The sequence below is a fragment of the Centroberyx gerrardi genome, chromosome 4 (genome assembly GCF_048128805.1).
Source record: "Centroberyx gerrardi isolate f3 chromosome 4, fCenGer3.hap1.cur.20231027, whole genome shotgun sequence".
Taxonomy (NCBI): domain Eukaryota; kingdom Metazoa; phylum Chordata; class Actinopteri; order Beryciformes; family Berycidae; genus Centroberyx; species Centroberyx gerrardi.
Window position 1 is genome coordinate 11,145,211 of NC_136000.1, and position 27,194 is coordinate 11,172,404.

Consider the following 27,194-nt stretch of genomic DNA (forward strand, 5'->3'; position numbering starts at 1 on the left):
GGAAAGAAAGCGCCGTGGTCCTGTCCCCTTGGATTGGATGAAAGGTTATGACTGTCAGCTTAAGGGGGCGCTAAACCTGCCAGTGGCTCCCAAAGCGGGGTCCATCAGAGGGGTCTCCAGCATATGAGGATTAGCTGGCATTATTTTATTGATTTGAGGTAGGACAGTGAGAGAATGATATAGGAATGTCTGTTTTGATCAGAGGTTTGACTCCCCCCTCCCCCCCAACTATTTTCCAACCTACACACTATTTAGTTGACAGTTCTCTACCAAATCATATCTAACATCTAAAATCTCCCCAGAAGGGGGGGTTAAGGGGGACCAAGGGGGAGTCTTTGGTCTGGACATGAAAAAGTTTTGGAACCCCTTCCAGGCAAAATGTGCGTTCATCTCACTCGTCTCTGACAGGTGCATAATTTTTTCATCGTTTTCATACCTGATACTCCTTGATTACGCATCTTAAGTATAGTAGGGCCTACTGTAGAGGCTTATGGTAGCAGAGTGAGGAACATGTCTAATGTGTCCAGAGACCACAGGATTGGAGTCCATGTTCCTCCATGCCCTAAGGTAAACTGGCATTGGTGACAGTGACTGTATCCTGCATGCTAACTGCCAGTCTGTAATCAATGAGGCAGAGACCAAGAGGGCACCTCTACTAATTACAACGCCTCACCCATGTGTCAGTCCAAACATGAGCCCAACTCATTCCCCAGGGATTGGATTTAAATCTTGGATGTAAACACCACACAGCAAATAATAATCTGCTCTGGCGGCTGTCCATAAATAATGCAGGCGTCTTTGAGAGTGCAGGGTGGAATTAATTGAAGGACTTAGCCCTCTTGAATGAATTTGGGGGAGAACATCAAAGAAGTTTTTATGTGGCCACAAACTTACATTACATGAAGGTTATAGCTCTCTATCAAGCTAGTCTCTAGTGCTTTGTCCCTTGAGGCAGTTATTCAGAGTTTTCATCAAAATAGTATTGTTGCTTTTGAGATGAGAACTGTTGTTCGTGGTTTTGTACACAAGGAAAAAAGACACTATCTCCGGCCCGGAGGGATGTATCCGAAAAACACGTCAATCCACAGAAAATACCCAAGCCAAAAGGATTCAGTAACATTGAGGCAATGACATTTGTAACATCCAAATAGAGCAGCATAATGCTGAGACTGAGGACAAAGCTACGAGGCCCAAAAGGATATTTTTTGTGTTGGTAATCCAATATGTAGGTGTATCCAATCTCAGACAAACACTTTTGTTCCTTTTAGAACATGGCAGTGCAAATAGAGATGGATCCTGCTTGTGAATGACATTGTTACAAGGCCAGTCTCCTGGGTGGGTAAGAGGAACAGCAAACACCCTGCTGTCTGGAGAAAAGAATAGGTGGTTGTCATCTATCTGCCTCATGCAAGGGAGGAGGGAGCTGGAGGAGGAAGAAGAGGGGGGGAGGGCAAATGTGATTTAGCCCCACTGATCCCCATTGGGACTCAAGCAAAGGTATCCCCCTCCCAATCCAAATCCACATGGGACGCAGTAGGGGAGCGTCGGGAATAGGAATGGGGGTGATGAGGGGGTTATAATCCTATCGTCATGACGATATTTGGGGGGAGGGGGAGACGGAGGGTGTTAATGTCAGATCAATAGAACAAAGCACTCTCACTTTATGTAGCATCCATCCAACGGCAGCGCACTGATATCTGCCACCATATCAGCTCACCGTCCCCCAGGGAAATGGCCTCCTCAGCTTGATAGAAACAGCGGTGGGGAAATGATACCCTGTATTGGAAGGGGTGATTTCAGGAGGGGTTTCCAATTTCAGACGAAAAGGCCCCTAGCATTCAGACTCAAACGGCACGGTCTCTTGACAGATGTGTGTGTGTGTTGGCAAACCATTCGTCAGCCATATGGAAATGTCACAGAGTAATCATAAACAATTATCCTCCCCAGCTCTCAGACTGGCAGAAAAGGGCAAATTTACATAGAGACACAAAGGGTCTGCCACTTACATCTAAGGAACAGATGCCCTGAAGCTCCGTACACACTTAAAAATACCAGAAATAGATGATAGTGTTTTTATAATACCTGTGTGTAATATCCTTTTTTCTACATAATGTCTCAGTGGGAAGCTTGTTGACACTGAAGATCACCGTCTTTCCAACGAGCATCTGGGATTGCGAGTGCTGTGCTTTAAAGCTCCCAGATTGATCAGAAGCAGGACATCACAACAGCACCATGTAATTATCTTTTTTCTATTGAAAACAGACTGGAGGTGGACATAAAGCCAGCGATACATCAATTCAGAGCAGGCTTTCCGCCCGGCAGTAAATCAAGGAGCTCGACTGAGAGGAGGCGGGAATGGCTAATGGATGCTATGGCAGACATACTGCCGACACAGAATGAATCCACTGAGAATTGGATGGAGGGACGGGGGGAGGAAGGAGGGAGGGGTGGAGATGGTAGGAGGGCAGGGAGGGGAAGGGGGGGTGCTGGAGTTCAGAGGGGCAGGAGGGCAGCTGCTGCTTTGGTGGCAATGATCACCAATAAACGTAGGGATAATGTGATTCTGTTGTCATGAAAACAAATAGCTAAGCCTCTTTCAGGAAGCGCATGTAATCGAGGAGTGGGGATGTCAACAGAAGGCAAAACAAGTTCACAGGCTTACAGGCTGTTAGGCAAAATGTAAGGCAATTCAGCATATTTTGATACAGTATGTCATGGCACAGGAATATTTGGATTTGGAATTTGAGTGGCCTCACGAAATTATCTAACTGCTATTACCCTCTACATAAGAACAACATTTTCAGTGAAGTCTGTCTGAAATTTTAGAACTGAAAATTGTCACTAAATAGACCCGGATGCTGATGATTTGTGGGCTTGCAGCATCACAAAAGGTTTCAGTATCCTGCGTATCGCGTGGCATTTCCAGTGCTTACAACCCTGTTGCTCATTTTTCTTTCATTAGTGTAATTGCCTCTATATCACTAGATGGCAGTAAAGTCAAGAGGGAAAATCTGTCAAAACACAAGCAAGTTGATTAGATGTCATTATGTAGTTGAAGGTCATCGCCTCTGAGAAAGTCAGAAAAGGTCTTTGTTTTGTTCATTTATTTATGAATAATACAGACATTATTCCAAGCAATTGCAATAGACATTTATGTACTCATCGTCCGTAACATTCTAGATTAGAGTGTATATTCTAGAGTATTAATTTTGAAAAAAATAAAAGAATATATATATATATATTTTTAAATACGTATAATTTACCCCACCTCATCCAAGAATCTGGAAGAAGATTCCACTTTTAATTACTGCTATTATTAACTGCGAACTCTCCCATGAGATAGATCCCAAACAAATTTACCCAGGGAAAGGAATTAGTGAACCTGTTTGAACAGAAGGCAAAGTGTCCTTGCCAGAGGGAGAGAAGTATGTCCAAGAGACACCCACCAGACTTCCCCGCTTCCTGACACCATCGCTGTGTGATAATGTACCAGATGGCACGGCTGCTCTCTTGCTATTACCCTGACAATATGACTGTAATGGAAATGGAAGTGCCACAAGTGAGCGCCAAAAAGATGGAGCCCAACTGTCGTGTTCCATAAGGCCTTTCTATAGCTGGTTCACACTAAGGAGACTGTAGCAGGAGTAGGCTGCCATATTTACACAGCCTCCAGCCCCTGCTCACTGCATGGGGTGTCGTTGCAGCTCACTGTATGCTTCAGCGTGTGTGTATGTGTGTGTGTGTGTGTGTGTGTGTGTGTGTATGGTGTGTGGGTGGGCATTTGCGCGTTGCCCTTACCTGTTCCTGTCATGCAATGTTGGAAAGCTGTGAGCTGATGTTTGTTTTTTGCACCATTTCCTCTTCAGATCCATAGCTCTAAATATATCCCAGGCATGTGCAACAGGAGGTGTTAGTGTCAGTGCCATGCCAAGACACACACACACACACACACACACACACACGCACACACACGCACACCTACACACATGCACACAAGCATACATACACACTCACACACACTAATAGCTCACAGTATTTCCTGTTGCTGTGAGAGTGTGAAATTATAATCATCCTTGCGGAAGCTCATTTCTATCGCCATTGAATCAGCTGGAGAGAAGCATACTGAAATGACACATAATCGTTATGTTATGTAATGAATCATTTATGATTACATTAGGCACCAAGCAGGCACCTACTGAATACCAGGGGTTTTATGGCTCACTGAATCACATGCCTTTCAAAGCATCACTCATTTGAAAAAGGGTAATGACATTTTGAGTAAAGAGTCTGAAAACTGAAATTAAAGCGGATAATTATATTTATTTATTCATTCATTATATTTCCAGTTGCTTGAATTTCATTCTTGCACTAAATGGAGAAACTTAAATAGAGAGATAGAGAAAGAGAAAGTATTTGTTAGTACAAATCTGTTCTTTTTTTTTTTTTTTTTTTAAATACAAAACCATTTGCAATACTGTCACAAAAGAGTATGGTTTTGGCAGTATTTTGGTACTGCTTGTATAACCGACACAAATCAGAATAATAAAGTTCTGTACATGAATGTAATTATAGCCAACATATTGTCATATTATACCAAAAATGATGTAACCCCAGAAACAAACTCACTGACATCTGAAGCAGAATACCATCAGAATTCAAACTCATATGCAACTTTCTGTCCAATTAGTTATAGTACAATATACACTGTGCACAGCAAGAAAACAAATGAAAGTATGTATATATTCTCTAGAAGTAGTCTATATTTAATACAGCCCTATCAACAAGTTAAACCATTTCATGCACAAAATTGCCTCTTAGGCTGCCTTATAAGCTCCTCATAAGCCGCTTGTCCCTGTACAGTCAATTAAGGTATATTTACAAATTCAACAAATATTCTATCTTAAAAAAAAAATAAAACTTGATGCAAGTTAAGAGAAAAGAAATCTTGATCCCATCCAAAGGCCCTCAAGTTTAGTTAGTACAAGTGAACAGTTTTTGCCTAGAAGGAATTTAATAATGTATCAACGCACATACACACACGCACATCTACACACTCACAGATTTCCATACATTCATACACTGCAGAAATACAATCAGACACTTTACAGATGACTGCAGACTTTGAAAATGCACTGAACAAGGTTTTAACAATGTTGTAGTCCCGTCCAATATGGGTGCGTTTAGCTTCTCGGTGGAATCAAGGCTAATCCCGTATCTCAAGGCATTGGGAGGCTTCTCTGAAAAAGATGACTTTATGAATTTTTCCACCCTTTATTGAGTCCTCTTCTCCAGCTTAACTCATCCATCCTGAGGTGTGATTTCTCCAGTCCTAGCTCTGTCTCTGTTCCAGTCACTGAACTCTGGGAAGTGTATTTCTGTGAGCGAGTCAGAATTGAATCAGTGTTCTGAAGAAAGGCACTACCTGCTGAAGGCGACCCAGCACCACACATAACTCATGGGAAGCAAAACCGAGACCGCAGGCGAGCCGCTATACCCTCAGGGCCGCCCACCGGCCTGCTGATCAAGCTCATGTGAGGTGCAACCAATCAGAGGAGGTCGCATGCGGGGCAAAAGGTCATGAGGTCACGGGCTGTGAGTGATGACATGCCATGCAGCATTTCAGCTTCCTCCATCACAGGTGCACTTTTGGCATTCAACAGATCGGTGACAGGTGAGGATGTATCAATGCAGCAAATGGACACAAACTCACGCATGCTGCTCCCTACAGTCACTTTACACACAGTTCACTTCATATACACACTGTACATTATCTGCCTTGTGCACTGTAAATGCATGATGGAATTACATTATTAAATACAGCTTCCTGTACAAGCTTCTGTCCTGTCTAAAATAACATGGAGCAACAACCATTAAGACATGGATGACTCTTTTAACATAGCAGACAATATAATGACCGATAAAAACCAAAAAAAATTGTTCAGGCGAGCACTGCATAGTCCATAATAGATTCCCGGTAAGAATGCAATACTTGTTAATCTCAAAGTGTTAATTAATATATGGTTGCAGATCATATGAGGGTTTTCATGCACTGTATTAGAGATAGATGTCCGGTTCAACTAGTACCTAAATGCTGCTTGGGCTAAAATGAGCCGAGGATTTCCAAACCCCTCCATATAAGATTTCCAAGTGACAACGTACATTCCTCCAGTCTAGTCTCCACTTTTCTGTGAGTTAACAGTATCTCATGTCTCAAGTGTGACATTGGGGGTGGACATGTGATTATAAAGCCATGCGGTGATGGGACAGCCCTCTCAGAGAGGTGTGTGGGGTGGGGTGGGGGGGATCGAGCAGTCAGTGCAGCGCCTCCTACTGGTGTCCGCTGTCTGTCTGTGCGACTGATTGGCTACACAAATGAGTTCAAGGAGTTCATGGCATTAATAGGGGAGGGGGCCTCCGAGCTTTCGTGGCCCTCAGCAGTTTCCCTGCTGGCACTCTTTCCACTATACTGGCCGATAAACGAGCCATCCTCGTTGAATTGTCCGTCTCCTCCTTCCCCGTAGTCAACTAAACTGTCGTCACTGTCGTCTCTCTTTACCGTCCCATTAGACGGCGTGCGGCTCCCTTTTAATGGTTTATGGTCCTCATTGTCACTGAAGGAGAAAATAACATGCAGGTGTTACAGGTGAAATGATGTGATAGATGCAATAAGGAGATTAGTGATCACTTTTTTAGATGGAGCACTGAACTGCCGATAGTAACTTTTACCACAACCTAAGTTTGGTACAGTAGGTAATGGTAAAATTGTTTGCTGATTGACTTTTGTAAAGCAGGGAGGCTCATTTGTAGCCTTTTTTATCAAAAATATTTCAAAGTGTAAACTCAAAACAGCAAACATTCCTGTCCACTGTACAAGAAGCAAATTTGAATTCGGCTTGCTCCGTATCTAAAAAAAGGTAGCTGTGAATGATTAGTTGGTTTCCATCAGGCAACAGGGGAATGTAGCTCAAGCAATCATACCCTGTTCAAATTCCCCCTGAAACCAAACATGAAGTGGTAAACGTGTTGTTTGACATAAGCATTTTCCCCCAGACAGAGGTTGCGATGAAAAACAGAAAATCCAAGGCAATGGAGTGAATAAAACATGAAAAGCAAGGTTTCAGCCAACATCTCCCAAAGCAAGCATGATAATCACAAATTGGCAAAATGCATGAAGAATCTGCAAAGAAAGCTTTCTTTGGACATCAGTTAGTCGAGATTCCACGTACACGATTTGAACATCAATGAGACGAGATCATAAAGCCGTCTTAATGATGACATGTTGCAAGTTCTTACATCTAAAAATAATATATAATAAACATGATATATTATAGTTTTGTCAGTAAAGAACACATTACTACTTCATAAATATTGTACACAGTAAAACCATAGATAAGTGACTTAAAATCAGTAAACCTGACATACTGTAAAAACAACTATTTACTGTACATGGCACGATTATGAAGGCTTTATGGTCAAATATTAAACTTGATGACAGCAGTGGAAACCTGGGATGGTCATACAGCAAGCATTTTTTCTCCACAGCGGCAGTGACTATCCTCCTCACATGCTGGGCTTTCGACACTCCCACCCACCTCCCAGCACTCCCCACCCCACCCCTCCTCACCCCCACCCTTACCTTCCCTGAGAGCTACACCCTTGCATAAACAGAGCGCCGTAGGAACAAAGCGATCAGACAGCGAGATCCAGCCGAGATCCCGCACAACACAACAGTCACTCCTGGGGAGGATTATGCTATGCACACACACTTTTACAGAAGGTTTTACAGATAAAGTACAGACACTTTATGGCATTTACGCGTTACACAGTACACAGTCTGGACTTCTGCCCTCCTGCAGTCAAACAAGAACAGCTCGGTTGAGTTAAGTTATGCCTTTATTGACATAAGGTTCCAGTTGACCTTAAGGAAACGGCACGGATATAAAGTATACTCTCACAAAGGCACTATAATATTTGTACACTTTGCCTTGTGATTTATTGTCTACTGTGTTATTTGAATTGATGTCCATAGGAGAGGTCCCCCTGCGATGTAAATAGGCGCCTCATGTTACGATCACAAACTAAACGGTGTTATAAGAACGGCTACTGGCCTGGTATAAACAGCATTAATCAGCACTAGTACACTCAGTGATGATTGTTTCCCTCAAACATGCCGATAATTTCATATTAGATCCATATACATCTATATACTTTATATATTTATATATATATTCATAATTTCATTCAACACATTATTGCCTACAGCAAATTTCATATATCAGGTCTTCACACCATGCATATCACATATTATATATCAATATGTATTTATCACAGCATAAAATCCATAGAACAGATTTATGTATACATAATACAAAAAGTAATATCAAATATAAAAGCAAAACCATCTTATAAATTGACATAGAAAAGAATATTGAAAAATGCTAGCTATACATAAGTAAAGTGCTTAATTTTTCTTTATTCTGCGTGCGATTGGAGAAGCAGCTGAGAAAGAGGATACTAGCAAGCATAGCTAGATAACTGCTGTTAGTTAGCAGGGACGGTAGTTTCAGTGATTTTCAGTAATATCAGGGTTGTGTATGTAAGTAGCAATACACTAGGCAAAGTGTTAATACTCTATATTTTGTACATACAATGCATATGAGTAGCTTATTAGTTGTAATGGGATTCAATGCCTGGGGCCAGAATTAGAATGCTGCAAATGAATGTAGCTTATTTATCCTGACAGACTTATTTAAAGTTTTAAAATACCCAAACCCCTAATCCCGAGAACCTGAAGAATCCTGCTTCTCAAATGACACTACATTGTCATATCAAGCACACACAATGTACAGTCCAACACACACAAACAGTATGTCCCATCCATGACGTCCCAGAACCCAGAAAAACAAAGAGAAAATTCTTGTGCTTTACTGCGGTAGAAGTTCAGAGGGGGAAAGGGGGGGGCACTTCTTCTCGTTGTTAGGATGTTCTGTGATTGGTGGTCCTGGGTGTTAATTGGAGGTCAGCTGTAAGGGTTGGGAGGAGGGCAGGGGGTGGGGTGGGGTGGGGTGGGGGGGAGGGGTGTTGTACTCCAGCCCAGCCAGAGGGAGCAGGTCTGGGAGGAAAGCAGGGGGGGGGGGGGGGGGGGGGGGCGGGGCAAGGGTTCATGGGTAAACGGGCTCTGGGGGCTCCAGAGAGTCACTTTCTCTCACCTGTATTCCCCAAAAGTACAGTCATCGTCTTTCATGGGCTGGAACTCTGGGTCTGTGTGTGCATCCTCCTTTTCTTTCACTGCAGGGAACAGATGAGGCAAAATTTGACATAACCGAGCAAGGAAGAGGAAGTAGAGGGTTTTTATCGGCCTCAAGACTCCAAGTTAAGAGCTGTTCATCATTGAGATTAAATGTGAATGAAAAAGCAGTCCTGCAGTTTTAGATGTTCAGCATGTTTTCAGTGTTTTTGCTGCTTTTGACACCCTAATTTCCTAAGATCGATAAAACACATAGCATACACAATATATCATATTGTGGATACCAATTGTGACAAAAATGCATTCAATCATTTTACATGGAATATGTAATTTGATGAATTTCATGAGTGTGTTGGAAGCACAGTGGTGGAGGGGAGAGCAATGACCCATGATCCCCACCTGTGACATCATGTGTGTGTGTGCATGAGTGTGTGTGTATACATATATTTGTGTGGGCAAACAACAAACAGCTAGCAAAATTTGGTTCAGTCTCTAATAATTAGCCATTCCATGTGGTGGAGACAAGGCCTTTTGTGTCCTTAAATGTTCGTTAAACTACGTTAAACAAGAATATTTGAAACCTGTTTACATCTAATTTAATCAAATATCTGCACATAAAGCATCTGAAGTGTAAATTTGAGTGTGTGTGTGTCTCACCAGGGTATTTCCCTCCCTTATTCCTCTGGATGAAGCAGATTATAAGGAGGATCAGGATGAGGAGAGCGATGGCACACATGAGGCCAATGAACCAGCCCTGCGTGGCGATGTCCACCTGTCTGCTTGCCACAGCTGGCCAGAGGAGAAGAGGAAGACTTAACATTAATGACTGGACTTGTATCTTTTCCCTATGGAAGGAATGTCGAAAATCTAGAGAAACCATTATCCACAGTTACGTGCTAAACAAACATAGAACATCGACTCAAAGTTGAAAAAGTGTTCTTTTAGTATCTACTAATTAGGGATTTCAGTTCATAAGTGGATTATAATTGCACATTGTTACTGAAAAACACAGCTTTCATGTTAGAGAAGTTAAACATCTCAATGGATTAAGCTAGCAATGAGTTAAACACATTATTGAAGCCACATTAGTACACAATCTAAGGTGAATGGCAGCTGGAGGAAATCAATCATTATCTCTCTCACAAATGCACACACGCAAGTACACACACACATACACACACACACACACATGTAAGGCACACACACACACATACACACGTTTATAAGTTAACCACAATAGGAGGTGAAATTAGGTTGAGTATTAAAACACTAAACACATATTGACCTTCTATATGAGAAATGATATCCACCTTTTCTAATTACCAAGTCTACAGCGCTGACTGTAATTATGCTGAAATCCAACCATACAATCATGCACGCCACTACACACTGTGTCTACATCACTACAGCACATGCCCGGAATACAGAGTGACCACAGCAGATCTGTTAAACCCATGCTTGACCGGGTTATAGTTACAGAACGGCACAAACTACCACACATTCTAGACACAACACAGGGCCAGGCCAGGCCACGCCAGCCAGGCCAGGCCAAGCTAGGCCAAGGTGGAGGCGACCGCCTGGGAACTGCCTCACCTGGGACCGTGACAAATAGCTCCTCGGAGTGGTGGGGCGCCTGGTCGGAGTGACCTTTGGCCACCAAACGCACCCTATAGGAGAGGCCCTCCTTTAACTTCAGCATATAGTTCTGAGAGCCGTTCACATACTCTTTCTGCCACTCCTCTTCACCTTCACCTGCGGGAGGGACGGTCATGAAGAGAGGCACTTTTGAGGGAGGCAACAAACTTCAAATGGGCCATGGAGATCATGCAGAGATGTTTTTTTAACAGTGGTTAATTGTGAACTAACTGGCCGAAATAGCAGCTACTGGCATGGGATTACACTGAAGTCAAAGCTATCTATATTAGATTTAACTAAGTCTATGGTTTGTGTTTATGGAATTACGGAGCTCTACAAAAAAATTAGGTCTACTAATGAATTATAGATGTGGTGATCCTAATAGAACTAAGGATGGGACCTAATCATGAAATGTGTTCGACTGATGATCACAAGATTATGTTTTGGATAACAGCATTTGCTAAATTACTGGAATCCATGGTTATAATTCCTGCTTGTATTCATGAAACAGTAGGTGAGAGAGAACCATACTACAAAAGCAGAATATGCCTTTTCATCCTCACTGCAGGTGGATAAAAACAATAGAGAGCACTTCAATCAAAATCAATTGGCACAACACAAAGGATATTTGTGCTGCTTTTTATAATGTTGGTCTACATAAATTCCAGCGAGCTTGTTGCGGGAAACACACAGAGCTCTAGTAGGGTTGAGAAATTAGCAATCCAATCGTGTATCACATCTGGGCCCACATTGGCAGGAGCCAGCATCGACATGACTGCCAATGTTTCCATACACCTGCACAAGCCAATAATGAAGTAGGAGTCTCTTGCCACCTATGTAGAACTGGCAGAAATAAAAAGTATATGGCTTACTGTTTTCTACTATGTACTCTACATAAACATTTTTCTCCGGGCCCCAGTATTCCCAACTGATCAGGGTCCCGTCCTCTCCCACCGAGGAGCTAACGTTCCCAAAAGCAGGAGTCACAGGCCGCACTGAGCACACAAGAGAAAAGACAACCATAAAGCTTGTTCTGTAGGTCAAAGGACAAATCAATAACTGGCAAATAATTGCTTTTCTGTGGTCCTATTACATGCTTCCCCATAAAAAACAGGGACAAATCTACAGTCGTAAAGTCTTTGCTCTCAAAAAATACATTCTCAGCATCATTAAATCTCTTAGGAGCACCAATTCTTCAATTATCCTACACTTATCTGTCAATAAGCCAAGCAATTTCAAATCGAGAGAGTAAACCAACAGACTACAGAATACACAGAGCTAATCAGATAATCAGATTCAGGTACAAATCAGATACTAAGATCACAGCAGTATCTGTACCCTTGTGGTGTGGGTGGCGTGGAGGAGGCCGTGCAATGGGATGGGAGGGTTGGGTGTTCCCTGTAAACAACATGGAGAAGGGTAAAGACCGCACCACACACAGAGAGAGACACACACAGACGCAAACACACGGCAGCAAACACCAAACCGCAGGCAGAGGTACCGCAGACAGTGGAGTGATTATACACAGTGCAGTCTATTCATTGGCATGCCAAGCAAACCCGTGCCATGCAGAGGGGAAGCATCACCAGACAATCATCAGCAGCCACCGTGGAGGAAGGGAGAAGGGGTCAAAGTCGAGCGAGAGAAAGCAACAGCGCGCTTTGAGAAGAAGACTCATCTAGTTTTATCACACAGCATCAAAAGGACACACACGTCACACGGCATCTTTATCTATGCGGCTTTTAACTTTTCACCAGCCTTTGGATTCAGTCGGTGGGCTGCGCGGTTTGATAGAGGCGAGAGGAAATCGTTCAAAAAGGAAGAGGAGTGCATGCTTGCGGTGGTGGGTTTTGAAGCTAGTTGTATCTGTAAAGCATGCACACTCTAGCTACCACATGGTACCTGTGCCCACATCTACATCAATCGGTATCAGAGCTTGTAGAGGGAAACGGGACACAAAGAAACAACAAACGGGACAGGGGTCATTATAGAACGACCCCCCCTCCTCCTGTGTCACTATATGTATCAGTGAGACATTCATGTGGTCATGCTGTGTAAAGTAATACTGGCTTTAAACTGATAGGTCCGAGAGGGGATGATACAGCTATGGGTCACCTTGTGTAATAATGCAACTGGATCACACTCATGTTCCACTAGATATGGACGGTGAGTGTCCATGTCTAGTGGACACTCCATTGATGAAGAGCTTATGTAAATCATGCTATGGAAAAATACTGTGCGAAAAATACACATCGGTAGACTCAATAGGAACATTGCACATACACAATTCACATGACAATATTCTGGCTAAACAGTAAACGCACAAAAACAGAACACCATGCTTCACAAAAAAGCGTTGTTTTGATGTTTGGAAGAACGATCCTCAATGTGAACCACACAGGCAGATAAATGGCATGTTTGGACCGTCTTACCTGAACCATATAGCAGTAAGTCATACTGATCTACTGAAATAGTCTGTCATCTGGAAGAAATGTGTTTGGGTTATTTCCTTCCAGCCATCTGTATTTGATGACTTACCTTCGTCCATGATGGTGACAGCCTCCTGTGAAATGGCTGGGCCCGCTCCCCTGACTGTTTTCGCATTCAAATAAAACTTGTAGCGCGTGCTGTACTTGAGGTTGAGCAATGTGACGGAGGTCTCATTGGCGGGCAGGGCCACCTCCTTCACTGGGCCCAGCTCATTGGAGTTATTGACTACAGGGGTGGAGGACGGGTGACAAGGAAATGGGGCAATAGAGTGATGGGATGGGGTGGAAGAGGTAGGGATATAGTGAGATAAATTGGGTAGAGGTAAAGGGCGAGGATTGGAGTGTCAAGATGAGAAAGGTGGGAGTAAAAGAATTAGGAGCAAAGAGGTGTAGGGTTCAGGAATAGAAGGTAGGAGTGACACAGGTTGATTCATTAATTTGTGCCATTGTAATTTACGGAAAATTACTTGTTTGAAATGTTCTTAAACCATCCTAACCCCTAATATTCCTTTCTGTTTTATGATTTGAGTTCTACAGTATGATGATACAAAACAACGTGCAAAAGGAAGACAAAACTACAGACTACATGAAGGAAGGCAACCCTGGAAGTTTAAACTCAGTTCCATTCCTGATATAAGTACAGTGCTATGATCCAATCTCTTGCTGTCTTATAGCTGAGGCTCACCTGGTTGATATTTGAGGGTGTAGCCGGTGAGGCGGCCATTACGGTCATGTGGAGGAGCCCACTCCAGGGTTAGAGAGTCCAGGTTGGGGTTGGTGATAATCAGGGAAGATGGAATCCCTGGGACTGCAGAAAAGACAAATAAATCATAACTTATTTACTTCATCGCCAAAAAACTACAGAGAACTAACATCTTTATCGAATGATTGAATGGTCGTTGCTAAGAGACAGTGCTATAATTTCTGATAAAATGCAAAGAAAGAAAGAAAGAATAGAGTGTGCGCCTTCTCCTACCTCCCTCGGGCGTCTCAAACTGCTGGCTGGGGCTGGGCGGGCCCTCTCCTTTGCCATTGTACACTCTGATATTGAAGGAATAGAGGCTGAAGGGGTGCAGGCCGGGCAGCATGCCATGGCTGTGGTTTCCACTGAAGGTCAGAATCTGCTTCTCCACATGATGGGGGTTGTGTTTGTGGAGGCTGCGCTCTCTCCAGTAGTACACCTGGTAGATACAGTTGGGAGATACAGTTAGAGTTGTGTGTGTGTGTGTGTTTGTGTGTATGTCACGGTGGGTGGGGTTGAGCATGTTACACTGCATGTGGTGCGTAATACCTTGTATCCCTTGAGATGTCCCCGTATTGCTTTAGCGGGAAGAGGATCCCAGTGAACCTCTGCCAGAGAGCTGTTCAGTACCAAGACCTGGACGTTGTCTGGAGCTGCCACTGGCACTATAGGATGACAAGGAACACAACAGTAAGCAGCTAAATTCAATAAGGAACATACTGAATAAATGACATAACCCAGTCCTTTCTGTGTGGACTTTGCATGTTCTCCCCATGTTTGTGTGGGTTTCCTCCCACAGTCCTAAGACATGCAGGTCAGGTGAATCGAAGACTCCTAAATTGCCCATAGGCGTGAGTGTGTTTGTGTGTAGTATGATATATGATGTATATGATGTAGTAAAAATGATGTATATGAGTATATGATGTGTATATATGTAGTATATACAGTATGTATGATGTAGTACTGTATATGATGGTATGTAAAGCCCTTTGAGACTTGACTGTGTTAAAGGGCTATATAAATAAACAAGACTAGACTATACTAGACATGAACAAGACTGAGATGTCCCTTAGCATTCAGAAAAATTCCAGTGCACATGCATTTTTTTCCTTCAAGGGTCTAAAGCAGCAGTGTAACTCACAGTCTTCTCCTGAGTGGCCGTGGGCGATAGCAGGCTCAGGTCCGGTGCCGTGCTCGTTCACGGCCTGAACTTTCAGCTCATACGGAACGAAGGTGGGCGTTCCAGATACCACAAACTTGGAGACGTTAGCCACGGTCACAGAGGTCCACTCTTTGTCCACCTCCTTCTGCCTCCACATCACTTTGTACTGCAGCCCTGGACCGTTGGACTGGAGGCCTGACAGCGGCTGGAGGAAGGAAAGTTTAAATGTAACTCTCTTTGCAGTAGAATATGTTTGCAGAAAATGAATCATTGTACACTATATAGGATTCTGGTGGGTAATAATAAAAGAGAGATGTAAAAAATAAGTGAGGACAAAAGGAAGCTCAGAAGCCCAGGCAATAATGAAATAACACGCTGCTTCATATTACAAGGACACTCTTTGTTTCATCGTTGCTACTCCCTGGACATCAATAAATGACTTAGGATTGAAACAAACAGCTGTATATTTCTCTCTTACCTTCCATGTGATTACAAGATTGTCATGTTCTGTTCCATATCCCTCTACACCTGTAGGGTTCTCATCTGGAGCTAAAAAAAAAAAAAATAGTGACACAACAAAACATCATAACCCTAAATGGGCAGCAGCAGAAAAGGCAGAGGAATCTTTCCCTGAGGCACAGATCAATATACTGTATGAACAGTTTCATTCCAAAATGAGGAAAAGTTGACACCTATACTTAGAAAATGATTGCTGACATGGAAGTAAAGTACATTATGGATTTCTATGTAAGTTATGAGACATGTTAACACATCTAGTTACAAAACAGTTATGATTTCGAGGATAGGATTATCTGTGTTTTTGAAATATCGACTGATGAATTTTAAGTGTGTGCATGTTACAGGATGAAACTCCTCATAAATCAATAAGCAACTGTATAATCATCCAAGTGATTGAGCTTCTACCTGCAGCGTTGGTCTTGTACATCCTGGAGGGGAAGCTGGGGTGGCTGAGACCCACAGCATTGAGCGCCAAGACTCTGAAGGTGTAGTGGATGAAGGGGGAAAGCTTGAGGCGGGCTGTCGTCTTGGTTCCAGGGACCTCGGTGAGATTATGCCAGTGACCACGGTGGTGGAGAGAGTCCTCATACTGGATCAGGAATTCTGGGTAAACAAAAGATACATTTAGAAAGTACTATGCATTGTTGATCAAGCATTTTATACAGACGCACTAGAACTCATTTTGCTAGATGGATGAATGGTTTCCAAGCTTTTAGGGTAACTCAATGTCTTAATGTCTTGTGTGTGTCAATGTGTTAATGTATTTCAGTAGGGTTAACAGTAGAATGAACAATATCATTGAAGGCCCTCACTGGTTGTAAGACTAAAGACCTATCAAAAGGATAGTGTAAACATCATTAGCGAGTACTCTAATGAGTGTCAACACCATTATCATGTGTCATCATCTTCTGTCGTAGGCTGAAAATTCATATTTTCAACAAGTACCTCATGTCACACCACTGAATGATATCCCCTCTCTACTCACTTTAACTGCTGTCTAAAAAATCACTTCTCTTTCCCTCCTTAGCTCTTAATATTTCTTTTCCTAGTGCTTCTCTCTCGCAAGAAGCAATAGGAAAAGACGGGCCTGACCTTTGCCGCCTATATTATTGGTTGCTTGTAATTTTGGTGATCTATGAATATAATCTTATTCTAACTTTGCACTGTAAGTTGCTCTCGATAAGAGTCAGCTAAATGCCAAAAATGCAAAAACAATTTCTGGTTCACTGGACCAGATGGCTGTAACAGCTTGGGTAAGGTGCATTTACACACAAAAACCTATGCAGAAAGGCAAAGAGACAGGCAGGCGAGCAGAAAGACAGACAGACTCAGACACACACACACAAACACACACACACTTAAGACATACTCTGAATGGGACTGTTGTGTTCGTCCCCGGGGGTCCAAGTGAGCTGAACACTCCTCTCCCTCTGGTCAGTCAGCTCCAGGTCAGTGGGGGCGTCGGGTCGATCTGGGGCAGATACAGCACATCAGGCAACGTCAACACACCGGACTGGGATGATATTCACACACACTGAATGCATATTCAGTTACAGAATGGGAATGGATCATGCCATGCCACAGATGGAGCAAAACAAAAGAGGAAATCTGGTTACATTCTGAGTATGTTGGCGCAACCAAGTAAACATTTCAGTCAGCATTCTTTTCATGTTCCATTTGGCAATGTTATCTGCCCAGATGATACACATGCAGACAGAGCATCGTGCATATGAAACAACTGATGCATAACTTGAGTATCTTCCATAATCATCCTGCATGAAATAGAGTGTCAGGCTCACTAGAGAGGCTAAATTGAGACTCATGTTTTGGATTTGTAATGATAAAGCGGAATGCATGCTTGGAATAAATGAGCGGTGTTGAAATGCTGCATTTCAAAAGATCCCCAATGGGGGAGATGCCAGCTTTACAAACTATCTTTGCATCCAATGGCAGTGGAAATTACTTCCCCCTGCCTAAATGTTTAATGTGCTGTCAATGGTGCAACACATGCAAAACATTATGCATTTTTTGAAAAATGGAAAAATATAATCTCTCAAAAGGAATGTTACGGAAAAAAAACACCTGAAAAACAAAACAATCAATGTTGGTAAATCAAAGTGAGAAGATATCAATCTGTCTGTCAAACCAGATGCTAGTGATAGTCACAAACAAACACAGTGCATGTTCAGGCCACAGCATGCTTTACTGAACAGATGTGGACAGGCAGGTCCCACGAAAAACACAAGCCCATAAGAGCATAGCACATCTGGGTGCTCATGTGTGCTGCAGGTTTACCGTAGGCAACAGCTGGTGTTGGTGTGGCCTCTGCCAGGTAGGAGGGCAGGAGTGAAGGAGGGAGTTAAGTGGTCAGTCAGCCATAAGAAAACAAAGGCGATAATCTGGCTTGCTAAGGAGGCAACAATCAAATATTCATGCTGCTGACATTATATTCGACTAAATCCGCTCCGACCCTCTTAAGTAAACTCTCAGGCAATTAACCTTGAAGAGCTGAAAGGCGTTCTGTTGTGTAAGCAAAGTATTGGACAGATTCACTTATCTGGGAAGACCTGAGATGGAGAGAGGTTACACTTTAAAATGAAGAATTTGTGAGGTTATTTTCAGAGTAACAGTACTATAGAGCTTCTACAAAGTTGTACATACCGACAACAGTGAGCTCAGCGCTGGCTGAATCGTGGTCCAGACTGGTGTTCATGATGCAGGTGTACACCCCCTCATCGTTCTCTATAACATCGGCGATGGTGAGGCTGTCAGAGTCTACAATGAACCTATGAACAAAAACACATATACAAACAAGTTCAGCACCATCAGATCTGTGGATTTATTTAACCTTTATTCAACCAGGTAGACCAATTGGGATTAAAAATTCCGGCCTGTGCAAGAAAGCAGAATCAATGACAAGGCGTAAAAGTTACAAACAACACACACCAATGTACATGAGCAAAAATACAATAAAATCTCATTAAAGGAAAGACAGATGCTGGCTAGATTAGACATTACTGTTGCACAGACAGAGAAAACTCAGGGTTCGCGGTCTAGGAAGTGAGATATCTCCAAAGGTGAGCAACAACACTGACCTCTCATCATCAGGCAGCTCTCCGTTGTCTTTGAGCCAGGTCATGGTGGGGATGAGAGAGGGGTCGTGTTTCACCTTACACTCAAACTCCACCGACCGGCCCCTCTGGACCACCTTGTACTCCGGCTGCTTCAGGATGCGGGTCGGCTCTGATGGGAGGGGAGGAAGGAGGTCAGGCAGAGTTCACACCTAATAACATTAAAGAATCATCAAAGGATAAGCCCATTCAGTGTGTATGTAATATGGTTTAACTTCAAAAGTTTATATTAGAAACATCAAACTGTAATGTCCATCCGTGTTTTATTAGATAGTAGAGATGAATGAATTAATTAATTAATTAATCATGATATTAGCTACATTTTATTCTGCTGTAGTAGCCACAAATGAGACAGCATGCCCATCACAATTTCACAAACTCGTCATTGAAATTTTATTATTTGCACTTTGTAATGAAGGAAAGAATTTAAGAGTTCTGAGAGCAGAATTAAGATCTTCCTACCTAACAGTATCACTCTCACCTTTGACCTCCAGGTAGACGTGATTCTCATAGATACCGAGGGTGTTCCTGGCCACGCAGGTGTATTTGCCACTATTTCGTGCCTGAGCCACATGGACCTCTAAAGTCCCGTTGTCATGCAGGATGTATGGGTCGCCATCCAGGGTGCTGGAACGACTCTCTTTGAACCTGGGACAGAGAGGCAACCGCTGGGTTTGAGCCTTTGAAGAAACAAGCACACACACATGCACACACACACACAAAGAACAAAGAGTTTTTCCTGTCCAAGGTTCATAAACTCACCATGTGATTTTAGGGATGGGTGACCCAAAGGAAGAGCAGTCAATCAAGGCCCGGTGGTTTCTGATGACCTGGTAGACTTTGTTGGCTTGCGTCAGCACTCTGGGCGGTTCAGCTGAAGCAAGACAACAGCAATTATTGAGATGTTATTACCGGTATGCTCCAAAAATCAATGTAAATGGAACTGCAGCATCACAGTACAAATGGAATGCAACTCCAGTGTAATGTACTTACAGAGAACGTTGACAAAGGCGTTGGACAGGAGGTAACCGTATTCATTGGAGACATTGCACTGGTAGACGGCGCTTGATCCGGTCTGCACGTCCGTGAACATGACGGTGTCATCCTCTACCTTCCTGCTGAGATCCTTAGGGGAATCTGTTCATGGATAACAAAAGTTACAGATATAACTATGGCTGTATGAATTCTGGATGAGTGTTGGCGAAAGGATTCTGTAGAGACAAACTTCAGGATAATGGGGCTTATACACAGGGGGGCAGTACCAACTACATCATTGTAGTTATCTGTCTCGAGAATGCACAATTCGTGAGTCAGATTACTACGGATTTGTGGTATAGTATATTCATCCCACAAGGGGAAGAAAGTCTCTTTTCACCCTCTGTCTGGACAACAGGTTCAGCCAGGTTGTGGCACCCGTGGAGCAAGTACTGGTTAAGTAACTTGTTGACAATAATGGCCACATTGTGGATCAAACCCTCGACCAAACTGAACTAAACTTTCCCGATTTCCTGTTTGTTCTATATCATTTTGTCCTATGGTTGATTGTTGATCAGTTAGATCTAGTTAGGCTCATTCTCTGTAAAGTCCTTTGAGACATGCATGTGACAATGGGCTATATACATAAATAAACTTGAACTTGACCAAACAACCTCACGAACCACTAGGCAATCCAGCCACCTGTCCAGTGTTGAGAAAGATGAAACAGAGGAACATTTATGTCAGCACAAGGGCAAACACAATCCTACATAGTAGCAAGGCACCTGTGGATCTGTGAATTAACATTGTCCTGCCTCATACAATGGAATAAAACAACTCTATGCTTCTGAGGAAAATGAATGGAAAATGAATTATTTAAGCACAGTGTGTTTTAAGCAGAGGAACAGGTTGCACTCACTCTCTATGGGGATGCCATTCATGGCCCAGGTGATGGTGGGCTTGGGTGTGCCACTGGCCCTGCAGATCAGTAGACCAGTCTCTCTGGGAGCCAGAACAAGGTTCCTGGGAGGGCCACTGATCCAATATGGAGCAGCTGAAAATAGAACAGAGCACAGCAGAAGGCAGGAGAATTAATCACTGAACACACTGCCCTGTTGGCATCTGTGCATAAATCAATTATGAGATGGAGAGGGAGAGAAAGAGACAGAATAAAAAGACAGGGAGAGAGAGAGAGAGAGAGAGAGAGAGAGAGAGAGAGAGAGAGAGAGAGAGAGAGAGAGAGCCGCCACATGGTAGATGGCCTGATGGGACCCTGGGCGTTTCATCACAGACAGACCTTTGACCGCGACGCGGATGGTGTGGTGGACCGAGCCAAGCCGGTTCCTGGCGGTGCAGCGGTAGTCTCCGGAATCAGACTCCGACACGTTCACGATGCGCAGGGTCTTCTGGTAGTGCAGGAAGGACGTGCGCTTGGCCGGGAGATCACCGCTCACTTTGGTCCAGGAGATCTCAGGGGTGGGTCTGGATTTACAGAGGGACAGGGAGGGGAGAGAGAGAGAGAGAGAGAGGGATGATGACACTCACGCCGGTGGGTATTTCATTCATTTTAGGATTGAAATGATGGTGGTTTCTACACACTTTCTACACAGTTTCACTTACAGTCCTTCGGCAATGCACTCCATCTCCAGCACCTGTCCTCTCAAAACCATCTTGGAGCTGGAGGGGCCAGATGGGATGAGGAAGGTTGGCTTCCTCTCATCCACAGGGGCTTCTGCAGTTACGCACACACACACAGCCACAGGTAAATTTAGTACATCTTCTCTGCACCCTCAATCAGTATCACAGTGGAGATCCAGACCCGATCCAGGCCCTTCACACTCACCAACCTCCCTTCACTAACTGTACTTTGCATTGTAAGGAATCCTCTGTTGTACAAGGCACTGCACAGGCACTAAGGCACTTCAATGCAGACCGCTATTCTTGTATTTTATGGTTGTGTGTAAATGTTATAGCCATGTTACATGTTGCACTGTTTGCTGTGGCCTTTTATTACCAATCAATCACCCTCTGGGAGTATAATAAAGACTGTAATGAACTTAACATGTCTAGAATTTAGCAGCAGAGAGATGATGAAGATACTGCTCTCTCCGATAATGAATGATCATGTACAAACTGTTGAACAAATAATCTGCCAAACTAATGACAAACAAAAGCTGAAGAGATTGTTTATAATGATGGCAATGATGATAAATGTTAACGACCTAATGTTGAATGATGGTATGCAAGTGATTCGATGAGAATCAGTCTCAGGTTAGCCTCTGTGTGATTTCTTGGAGCCTTTTTAGCATATCAGTCAGACAAAGAGACTTCCAAACAATGAGAAATGAACTGAGGAGGAAATGATTGGTGACAGAGAGGTTAAGAAGTAGGTGGACTCTAAAATTAGGCAGGGCAGCAGGGTTGTGGGAAGAGTTATTTGGGATTAAGTAAGAGATAAGGTAAATAAGAAAAAGCTGTTGACCATTTGACAGATCAAGGGAAATAGAAAAAGGAACATTTTCATCTAAGCATATGTCCAGAATCATGTTCGGATTAAATCAATTCATCGCCAATGAGAATAATGTTTCTTCAAAGCTCTGTTTTCATTTTCAAGATAGTACAAGGTCATTTCAAGCCAATAGTGGAACCATCATGCAATGGACATTTAAGCTATTTAAAGGAGAAAGTGTGTAGTTAACAAAAGGTTTTTGATTGGATAGAACAGGAGCAATGGAGGGGTAGAGAACTAAACTGGGTACTTGGGTTTAAGGGTTAATGTTAGTGGGTGACGGCAAGTATTCGGTGCTCTAGGGAGGGGTAAACACTAGGGGGTGCCAAAACTCACCACTAAATAAATCAGTGTCATTGTAAAAAGCTGCCATTGTCTCATTGATTGCATCCACTGTAACACAACAGAAAATCAAACATGCCACAAGTTGAAATCATCAAGCGATACCAAAGAAAAAAAAAGTGATTTGACAACTTAACATGAGAGTGTTCAAAATCAAAACTGCGAGAACTTAACTTCAAATGACTTTCAAATCATACATGAGGAATGATCATCGCATGTGGTCTACAAATCTAGTGGGAACAGTTAACTGTAAATGCTAGACTGAATGAGAACAGTCTTTGTTGTTGGCGGAGACTGCATATGAACGCCTTGCAGAAGCAATAAAATGAACAGCTGCTTTGCAGATAATGCAGCGAGCCATGAGATCGCTGACAATATGTCTTTTCAGTGGGACGACTACCACTGGCGTCTCTGAGGATAGGATCAGAGATAGGAAATGCTGTTTTCCTCCTACGCAGTCATACTAACACATTACATTCACATTCAGTACACTGACTCTCACGCACGCACACACACACACACACACACACACACACACACACACAAACTCTGTCACATTCTGTTTGTTTCAGTCATACTAGCACATTCCACACTGACTGGATTTGACTTTATCTTGCTATCTTTCCCTCCCTCTCTCTCACACACACACACACAGAGCACACAAACTTACGATTGAGGACCCTGACGGTGATGGGCTGTTTCTGCTGGATGGTCTGTGTGTGTGGGAAGCGGGCGTAGCAGATGTAGTCGTTCCTGGAATCCTCCTTCAGGACGTTAGAGAAGTAGAGGTCTCCGTTCAGGGCCTGGGACACCCTGCTGCTCTGAGGGAGTCTCTGGAAATCTGAAAAGCATTAAAAACCATTAAAGGTGCTACATGTTGCTTACTTTAACATCAGTATATCATTGTCAGATTAATTGGGATTCCTTAGTATAATTACAGTAACAAATGAGATGATGGTTGAGATGATTGATAGCCTCTATCTTACACTTGTGGTATTGTTAATGCTGGTGTTTCTCAGAATTAAGACCACATTTCCCATAAATCCCACTGCTTCCAGTTGCAAAGAGGATGTTGCTTGGCATCGTACCGCATGTGTTTGTTTTCTTGTTCACTTTACTGAAAAGGTCAAACATGGTGGAGGTGATTTTTCCATTTGCCTTTTTACTTGTTTCACCATCTGCTGTTTGGATGGTTGTTTGTCGATTGCCTTAGCTCCATTTAGCTTCTTGTTTTGTGCCGTAAAGCAGTCCAGCAAGAAATCTGACACTGGGTGTAAAATGCCAATCTTCTCAGCAATGGTCTTGATTGTTTATGGTATTTATACTAATGTCTCAAAATGAATGTGGTAATGATTTGTTGATGTTAAAGTGCCGCACATGACACCTTTAAGAAACACTGACTAGGATTATTTCACAGTTCAATTGTATGCTGTTCTAGATATGCACAGCCGACACATAAACTAAGGATTATTACCACTAAGAGACAAACTGGACACGTCATTGTCAAGTCACCTATGTCAGCAACAGTGTGTTGCAGTGTGTTCATGTATCTAAAAAGTTATCATCCCATGGTTTAAGTGCTTACTATTGTCCATCCAGAATATGATGGGAGGGGGCAGGCCAGCAGGGGGTCGACACTGCAGCACCAAGGACACGCCCTCCTGAACAACGATTGGCTCATTTCTCTCCTTCGACCACAAGGGGGACCCTGGATTGGTTGGAGAAGGAGTAGGGATACACAGGTCAATGGATGAGACTCATAATCCCAAATACACTTGGATGAAATACGGGCTGCTAATGGACCGCGACTGACATGACAGAGGTGACGAGGCGAGATGGAAGGGATTCAGCTTGACTGTATCACATTACGCAAGAGGAAAAATACAAAGGGATGTCCAGGTCTATCCACTATTCAATCCTGAAACAAACATGCTGCTTTCCCCATGCAACTGTTACCTTCCAGGAAGATTGCTCTGAAGACGGAAAACGCAACTTATTTTGTTAGAAAAAGAAAAAAAAAAGAAGGAAATGATTTTCAATGAGTTATCAGAGATATGCATGAGATAAATAAAATGGAGGAAAAGAAAATGACTTGAAGAAATGATTTCACCAATAGAAATGAAACCGCGCTGCTTACTGGACTGCCGGATGACGATGTTGTTGGAGACGGCGGTTCCGTGCTCGTTCCTGGCCGTGCACTGGTACACGCCCTCGTAATGCTCGGCCTTCTCCCCGCTGATGTCCACCACCAGGGTCCCCGAGCGCGGCCTCATGGCGACCTTGGGTTCCTGGTCGATGTCGAAGTGGGTTCCATTTCTGGTCCAGGAGAAACTGAGGAAGCGACCAGATCACTGTTGTTAACGACGTAATTAGTATTCACAGGTAATAAAATTGTTTTATGCTAATCTGATGAAGTGTAAGGCCGGCATTTGCACTGCACTGTCATAGGCCTAAGTACTGAGAAAAGGTATGAGAAATGCTTACTGATTAGGATAGAATGGAACACTGAAAAAGCTTAAAAATGAGACTTGTAGTGTGTGTGTGTGTGTGTGTGTGTGTGTGTGTGTGTGTGTGTGTGTGTGTGTGTGTGTGTGTGTGCGTGTGTGCAGTACTGACACAAACAAATTAATCAGGGGGGCATTTGTTTAATCGGAGGGAGGAGGGTGGCATAATTTTGCTTGCCTTGTTTTGTGTTAACATCTCTCAAATGACAAAAGGTAGAGTATTCAAATAACATCCCTGTATGAAAGTGAACCCCTTCTAACAGCGTAGCATTGGTTATAATCAGCCTATAGGCAAGGGCAGCATGTTTATAAATAAAACACCAGCTCTATTGAGTAAGTTAAGATAAATCAGAAATGTATTTAATGCATTTTTTAACCTTGCCACCTGTCATCTTAAGCTTTTCATTGGGATTTGACAGTGTAGGCGATGGCACGCTGTGAGTGAATCCATGCCTGGAATATCTTTCTGAATAGCAGCATATCTGAATGCAAAATAATGGTTCAGACAGAGTCGTACCTGGGATGAGGCTTCCCCTTTGCCTCACAGTGGATGATAATGTTCTCTCGTGGGTCGATGATGTAATCCTTGGGGGATTGGTGAGTTATGGTCGGCGGCTGCGGCACTAAAGGCGATCAGAAAGAGGCTGATATTCAATCATGACCTTTACTGCATAACTAAGCTCTTTTCTGTCGCTGCATCGACCACACAAGCAGTCAGCACCAATCACATGCAGACTTACTACACTGAATTTAATCAGAGTATGTTTGCTGACAAATACAGAAAGCTCTCACAGCCTGTGGGACGGAAAAAATGCATGCAGAACGCTCAGGTACATTTCACTTCATTATAATGATCCTATGTTTAATGTATTCCTGTCATTGGTGGGAAGAAAACTAATGGGCTATGACAAAACAAATGACATGAAGAACCCATGCTGTTTGCAATATTGCTCTATGGGAAATGTTTTCACTGCAGAAACACACACACAACTAAGACAGCAAACAAAGAGACAAGGAGAGCATTGCATGCAAAATGCAAAACGCAAAATCAAGTTCACTCCAAATCACACGCAGAAGCGCAAAACATAAAATAAACTAACAAATGCCAAAACAGGATAAAATATAGCCCTTAATGAACAACAAAAAAACTGCTTGCACAACCTCTGCAGTGAATTCACACTGGCTTGGGACTTACATCCTTCCAGAACTTTAGCGTTTCCCCCAAGAATCAGCAAAAAAAATTGTGACAGTAAAGAGAACCAGACATTAGTGGTGAAAAATATCTTCCCGTATTACTTCCTCCAAGCATTACTCATTGGTCAGCGGCTCCAAGCATGCAATATGTAGAAGATCTAATACCACAATGACTTCAGACAGGCCTGAAAGTAAATCTGGCACACGCTTTCCTTTTCCATATCAGTCAAACCGAGGAACACTGGGTCAACCAGTGTTCGCTTTACACAACGGAGGCAACTGCTGCAAAAGTAGAGTACAGTATTTATAGAGTTTTGTTCCAAAATGAAATGAAACCATTCAAAAAACAGGACTCTCACTCTTACAAAATGACTGACAGCAAAATAAATAAATAAGGTAAGTCCTTAGTTGACAGAATTATAACAATTTTACAGCTCATCTGTGTGTTTAGAGATACTGAATGTAATTATATCCTTCCAAAATGGAAGCATTTTGGGATAGAACCCTTTACATTAATAATTATTTTGAGAAAAGTCTTGACACTGACTCAGACCTAACATCAATGCATTTGTAATCTGTAGGATTTGAATGTGCTGTTAGTGTGATCTGTTGCCTTACGATCTAGTGGGACCTCCAGTGCGCTGATGAGGTGTCCCAGGAGCAACACCAGCAGCGCTGCATCCGTCCTCCTCCTCTCCATCATTGGTGTGTGACGCGTAGGTCTGCCCCCAAACACAGTGAAGTC

At 43.0% G+C, this 27,194-nt stretch overlaps 1 protein-coding gene across 27 annotated transcripts; it reads right to left on the bottom strand.

Moving 5' to 3' along the window:
- Positions 1-6,364: 6,364 nt before the first annotated feature.
- On the bottom strand, positions 6,365-27,152 carry LOC139910257 (neuronal cell adhesion molecule-like). Of its 27 annotated transcripts, XM_071897486.2 has the most exons (29): positions 27,068-27,152; positions 25,773-25,878; positions 24,889-25,082; positions 24,337-24,459; positions 23,422-23,592; positions 22,746-22,802; positions 21,521-21,632; positions 21,198-21,382; positions 20,820-20,954; positions 19,919-20,062; positions 19,688-19,799; positions 19,407-19,573; positions 18,890-19,037; positions 18,456-18,580; positions 18,090-18,119; positions 17,164-17,265; positions 16,200-16,397; positions 15,754-15,824; positions 15,255-15,480; positions 14,663-14,778; positions 14,348-14,552; positions 14,057-14,179; positions 13,421-13,597; positions 12,221-12,280; positions 11,755-11,877; positions 10,841-10,999; positions 9,905-10,036; positions 9,210-9,288; positions 6,365-6,611 (listed from the first exon to the last, which is right to left on the bottom strand). In XM_071897486.2, exons 1-29 carry the CDS (start codon positions 27,150-27,152, stop codon positions 6,365-6,367), a joined length of 3,912 nt encoding a protein of 1,303 aa, XP_071753587.2. The 27 variants fall into 27 exon arrangements, with proteins under 27 accessions (XP_071753587.2, XP_078139282.1, XP_078139281.1 ...); XM_078283156.1 differs by lacking the exon at positions 12,221-12,280 and having other exon boundaries at positions 10,841-10,993; XM_078283155.1 differs by lacking the exon at positions 12,221-12,280.
- Positions 27,153-27,194: the final 42 nt, after the last annotated feature.

Bases quoted from the DNA above. Each gene is read 5' to 3' on its own strand.
- LOC139910257 (XM_071897486.2), bottom strand. From the start codon at position 27,152: ATGATGGAGAGGAGGAGGACGGATGCAGCGCTGCTGGTGTTGCTCCTG. The intron at 14,779-15,254 runs GTGAGTTACACT...GTCATCCTATAG, and splicing joins CGGCCACTCAGGAGAAGACT to TGCCAGTGGCAGCTCCAGAC. The intron at 11,000-11,754 runs GTAAGCCATATA...TCCCTCCCGCAG, and splicing joins AGAGTACATAGTAGAAAACA to GTGAAGGTGAAGAGGAGTGG.